At 50.1% G+C, this 5947-nt stretch overlaps 1 protein-coding gene across 1 annotated transcript in view; it reads left to right on the top strand.

Moving 5' to 3' along the window:
• The window catches only part of KSR1 (kinase suppressor of ras 1), a 199883-nt gene extending 194469 nt beyond the window's left edge, over window positions 1–5414 (top strand). Inside the window, exons 19-21 of the mRNA XM_042780477.1 lie at window positions 1011–1144; window positions 3248–3328; window positions 5336–5414. Of these exons, the coding sequence (XP_042636411.1) occupies window positions 1011–1144; window positions 3248–3328; window positions 5336–5414 (294 nt within the window). The remainder of the gene's footprint in view (window positions 1–1010; window positions 1145–3247; window positions 3329–5335) is intronic.
• The last annotated feature ends 533 nt before the right edge of the window (window positions 5415–5947 follow it).

Below are 5947 nucleotides of genomic sequence, written 5' to 3' on the forward strand. Positions count from 1 at the left end.
TGCATAAGCATTGTCAGTCCCGTTCTGTGAGCATTTCCTGCAAGCCTGTTTTCTCCCAGGTTGTTCTGAGTAGGAGGGCTGGAAGGGCAAGCTGTATACATGGGTAGATCCTGAGAGTTGTTGTTAGCAGCTGTTGAGTCAGCCAATGACTCAGGGCAACCCCATGCACAAAGGAATGAAACATTGCCCGGTCATCACCATCAGCGTGATCAGCGGTGAATTGAACCACTGTGATCTATATGATTTCCCTTGGCCGGTTTTTGGAAGTAAATCACCAGGACTTTCTTCCCAGTCAGTTTCAGTCTGCACACTCTGCTGGATTCTGTCCATCATAGCAACATGCACGCCTCCACTGACAGATGGGTGGTAGCTACACATGAGATGCCTTGGCTGGGAATCCTGGGAGTAGGTAGCCCCAATGCCAAAGTAAGAAAGCCTTTACTCTGGGGACCAACACTTACACAGTAGTCCTTGTCATCCTGGATGGTGGGCTTAGGGCTGATTGGGACAGCTGTTCTACCGACTCTTAAGTGATGCACCTGTATTTAGTTCTTCTTGTCACTCTCAGCCCCCATACCTGCTAATGCTGAGGCTCCCACCTCCATTGCCAGCCCTTCTACACATATTCTGAGCATCTTGTATTTTACCCATCAACACACTTCCTTCCATTTCCCATATCTAAGAACTCAGTGATCTCCATTTTTGATCTTTCCCATTACCAAGCTTATTCAGCTCCAAATTTTGTTGCTGTTGTTCCAGTGGGGTCTAAGAAGGAAGGAAGGGAAGCAAGCTTGTGCTTCATTTTACACTGGAGGGACCAGCGTTCTCCTGAAGTATAGTTATTTCTCAGTCCTACTCAAGGCAGTGGCCTGTGTCAATGTCCACAGGCTGTTCGGGGAGCCACCAGCTAGGGGATGGTTAAGAACATCAAAGGGAGCCTATGCAGAGTGCCCAGCTGTGCCTCCAGCTTCTGCCACACACGTACCCACTAATAGCAGCTCCATTTGCAGGAGATCCTGTCTGCCTGCTGGGCATTTGACCTGCAGGAGAGGCCCAGCTTCCCGCTCCTGATGGACATGCTGGAGAAACTGCCCAAGCTGAACCGGCGCCTCTCTCACCCCGGGCACTTCTGGAAGTCAGCTGAGTAAGTCCTCCCTCAGCAAGGGGTGGGAGACAGAACTTGCAGGCCAGGCCCCTCTAATTCCATTCAGGTTCTTAGCTGGCACCCTCTGCTCTATCTGCCCAAGACTTTGATCTGGGAAATTCACAAAGAAGACTAACTAGGTGACTGGTCCCCTGGCTTCAAGTAATACTAGGATTTAACTTATGAAGTTTAGTGTGAAGACTCCTTTTGACTGGTGAGCACCTCCAGTTCTCATCAGTGAAAAACTTCATCTCACTAATTATCAGACTTGAGCTGACTCTAGGCCCAGGCTGGGTGGATAAGAAGATTCTGCCTAGGAAGGGGCAGGGTGGGGCCAGGTGGAATAAAGGCAATGTGTAGGTATTGAGCTTTCCTGAAATAACCAGAGCCAGTATTGTTTAAAGTGATACAGACTCAAAGACGTACCTTTCTCAAAAGTCGCCCACCCCTTAAGGGAACCTCGTCACTTGGGTTTATGTGGTGCTTTTACCCCTTCTGTTAACTCAAACAAATGTTTGTACCCCTCAGGGCAAGAATGGTCTCCATTGGGCAGTGGGGCCCGTTGTCATCTCTCCTATGTCTGTCTCACTCTTTGTTTCTTTGTCCTGCTGGCCTGCTCTGCCAGAACCCTCAAAAAGAGATCCTGGCCCTACCTGCACAAGCCTGCAGTGTTCTATGGGCTGAGAGAAGACCCTCTACCCACAGACAGTGCAGCCAGGCCATGGGCAGAGAATCTGGGGACGTCTTCCATTTTCATGAGCCTCAGTTTCTCATCTTTAAAAAGTGGGGGTTGGCTGAGCTCAGGGGTGGACAAACATTTTCCAAAGGGTCAGGTAGTAAATATTGTAGGCTTTGTGGGCCAAGAGGCAAATTCGGGTGATAATGGTGCCACTGTGATTTGTCATGTGCTGAGCAGCCGTGTGAAGTGATGTGAGCACCAGGCATGGTCTCTGCCACCAGTCCTCAGCGCTGCCCTTGTAAAGCAAACTTTGATGATCCGGGCCAGTTGAAGAGGTCAGAGGAATGACAATTTGGGTTAGAATACTTTATCTTACAATGCAGTATTATATGAAGTATTTGGCTCTTAAGTCAGAGTCTAGTACAGATGGGGTGGGGTGGGATAACAGAATGTTACCATGAGAGGTATGTGAGGTTTTAGTCTACCATTGCTGAATAACCTGCTACACACCTGACACAGATGGCCAGGGCTGAGCCTCTGCCAGCAGGGAGCTTACAGTCTTATAGAAGATGTAAGAAGCAGACATGCTGTAATGAAACCTTCATGTGGGCAGAACTCTGTCTTGTTCACCTCTGTAGTCTCCTCCTAGCCTAGTCCCACAAACAGAGCAGTTACTCAATAAATACTAGATGAATGAGTGAGTGATTACAACATGCTGAGTGCTGTAAAACAGCACAGGGCTCTATGCTTTTTTAACTTTCTAGCACCTCATGCCCATTGCATGGGGGTTGAGGAAGACTTTCTGGAAGAGGGGTCTTTGGAGCTGCCTCTTGAGCTGGAACTCTCCCGGCAGAGGCTGGAGCATGGGCTTCTCCTGGGCTTGCACAGTCCAGGGATGGTGGCGGGAGGAGGTACCTCTCATCTGGTTCTCTTGGACTTTGAGCAACTCATTTAGCATCCTGGGCCCTGGTTTCCTCATCCATGAAAGAGAAGGTTGCACTAGGTTAGTCTTGATGTTCAGGAGATCATTCTGGATTTCCTGCTGACCATTAGCCCCGTCTTCTCACTTCATAGGTGGGAAACTTTTACCTGCCCAGAGTGATGAATCCTAGCCCCTGAAAGGAAAGCATGCCAGCATACCTGAATGAGTCTGTGTCTAAAGCTTTGTTCATGATTTTTGCTTTCTGCACACTCCACCTCTAATTCTCATGTTCTCTTTTCTTTTCCATCGGCCTTGTTGCTTTCTCCTTCTCGGGGGGTGGCGGGTGTGCTGGCCTGGCCTGTCTCCTCCCCCTTTCCCGCCATCATGATCCCCGTGGCTCCTCCCGCATGTCTGCGCCGGCCTGGCGCCATCACCTATGGGGTTCTCGCCACCTGGACTGCATTCTTTCCACACCTGGCCAAATGGGCACGGGCACTTCCAGTCGCTGCCGGAGCCGCTACTACGGGAAAGGACGTTACGGTCACCCTGACTTTAAGAACTCCTGTCCTGTTCTGGAGGAATAGTGTGTTTTTCTTGTTTTCCTCATCTTTCTGCCTGTTTGTGGTTACCCCATTGCATACCCCGCCTCCTGTTTTGTCTTTCCTTCCCAGCCTCCCCATCTTTCTGTGTCTGATGCCCATAAACCAAAGTGGCATTCAGCTGAAATGGCCAGCAAAGGCCATGCAGTATTCTATGGGCTGAGAGAAGACCCTCTACCCACAGACAGTGCAGCCAGGCCATGGGCAGACAGCTGGCTTTTTTCTATCTAAATGGAAGAGAACTTCGATCATTGGTCTCAGTCCCCAAGGTCTCCTCTGGCCAGAGCTCAAAAGTAGGGACTGCAGTGAGCAAAAGTCGTAAGTAAGCTCCAAGAAGTAAATTTTGGTAGTTGGTGGGTAAGAGCAATGAGCTCGTTAGCCAACTGCTGCCAGGCACCTTCTTTGTAAGCATGACCGAGCCACGGAGCAAATTTGAGAAGGTTCTGTATTCCCAGACTCCTAAGCTTATGCTGCCGACAAACCCAGGATGAGGGCAGGACACATCCCTTGCTCTTTCTGCAGGGAAAGAGGGTCTCCTGCCTGCTGCCCTAGCCAGGCACCTAACGCTCACCTCAGGCTCCCTGTGGGGCTGCTGGTTCTGACGCTGCTTTCTCCCTTCTCTTCCCTCCCGTAGGTTGTAGGCCTGACTGCCTTGCATGCACCCAGGGCTTTCTTCCTCCTAATCAACAACTCGGGACCAGGACTTCTGCTAAAATACAAAACGAGACGCGGGCACTAACCCAGGGGATGCGACCTCTGCTGCTCCAGCCCTCTCTCCGAGACTCCTTTTGCTTTGTTTGCGTTTCAAACTACCCCCTCCGTGTGGCCTGCGTGTGCCTGAGTAACTGCTCTCCGCAGGAAGATCCCACCACTAACAGAGTTCCCCTGCAAGGCGGTTCGAACAACTTTTAACTACCTTCCTGGATGTGATTTTTATTTCTCTACCTTTTTTCTGCTGTGGGATGATTTTGCTATTGTTTGGCTAGTACTGTCTCACGACTAACATTCTGTGAGATTAAAACCTACCCCTAAGGACACCAGCCTCCTTGCTGTGTTCATAGTACATGGGGTGGGAGTTTTGCTTGGCTTTTAACCCGTGGGGATCTTGTCCAACAAGGAGTGGAGTGATTTTAGAGCTGCTAAAAGGCCGTATTCCCTTAAATCAAGGTTGCCTGCGCTGTGGTCACAAGAATTCCCCATTAACTCCTCATCCCTGCTATAGTCTACCTCTGGGAGTGGTAGACGCAGAAAGTCCTGTTGCTATGAAGGACACCAGCTCCAAAGGGCTGTACCCTCAGAAAAGTTTTCCTAAAGCAAAGAGGCACTGTTTCTAATTTCATTGATAAAAGCAAAGCTTCTACCCCGCTCTCTCCCACACACACAGTGATTACCTTTACCTCTGCCCCATGTACCGTAGACCACAAGTCAGCAATCACTGGAGGTATGACTCTCAGGCTACATGCATCTGAGTCACTGGAGGGCTTACCAAATGCAGATTCCTGGGCCCCACTCAGGACCTGCTGAATCTGGATCTCAGGAGGCAAGCTCTAGGAATCTGCACTGTAATCAGCCTCCCAGATGACCCCAATGGATCCCAGAGCCTAAGGAACATTTTCAAAAGGAGTATGCACTGTTACCCTCAGTACAAGAGGCCAGGTGTCTCCTCTCCCTCACTTTGATTCAGAGCAAGAAAAAATGAGAAAACAGTTCTGATGCACCCTCCGCAGATACTGAGCATGCTGGGTACCTGGGATTCAGAGACGAGTGAGGTGCTGTCCCCTGCCCTCCAGGCCAGTTGACCGAGGACCAGGACCTAGCCCCTCCATGTGTGACCAGGAGCAGCTCTGCCAAAGCTGTTAGCTGTACAATCATTTCACTTCTTGCGTGGCTGGGCCCTTTGCTAAGCTTTTGGCCCGCTCCTTAGCGAGTGATCTCCTGCATCTGATTGAGACCAGCAAGGCTATAACCCTTGTTTTTCTTCCTCTTTGCAGCATTAACAGCAGCAAAGTGGTACCCCGGTTTGAAAGGTTTGGCTTGGGCGTCCTGGAGTCCAGTAATCCAAAGATGTAGCCAGGTGTTCAGTTTCTCTGCTGTGATTTCTTTGTTTAACTGTTTCTAAGACACCCAAATGGCAAACCACCATGACAAAAAAATACTCTTCGAAACGTCAGCCACCCTCCTAAAACCAGCCCAGCACTGCAAACCAGGAGCACGGGTCCTCGATGCAGACTATTCATCCACAAAAACTCTTAGGTCCTGTGGAGATGGAGTTGTACCTGCTGCTGCTTAAAATGATGCCACCAACAACCAAACCTGTCCAGACAGACAGCAAATGTTTACATGTATGTTTCTGCTGCGTGAACTCGATGTTTTACAATAGGTAATAATAAAGACAACTGGTGTCTGTGCAGTGATGGCACTGGCACCATCTGCCAGGATGATGGAAGTGGCCATCCCTTCTGAAGGACGCTGTAGGTAGGAGGGGCCGTACACTGGGCCAGAGCAAGAAAAGCATCATGATTGTGGCTGTCCCCAGGGTAGGGCGGGGGGACCACAAGGTTTGGCCTGGCCTCTGCTCTGGGCCCAAACCCCACCGTGAGAAA

The sequence above is a fragment of the Orycteropus afer genome, unplaced genomic scaffold (assembly GCF_000298275.1).
Source record: "Orycteropus afer afer isolate SDZICR_OR568_19922 unplaced genomic scaffold, OryAfe1.0 scaffold00042, whole genome shotgun sequence".
In the NCBI taxonomy this organism is placed as follows: domain Eukaryota; kingdom Metazoa; phylum Chordata; class Mammalia; order Tubulidentata; family Orycteropodidae; genus Orycteropus; species Orycteropus afer.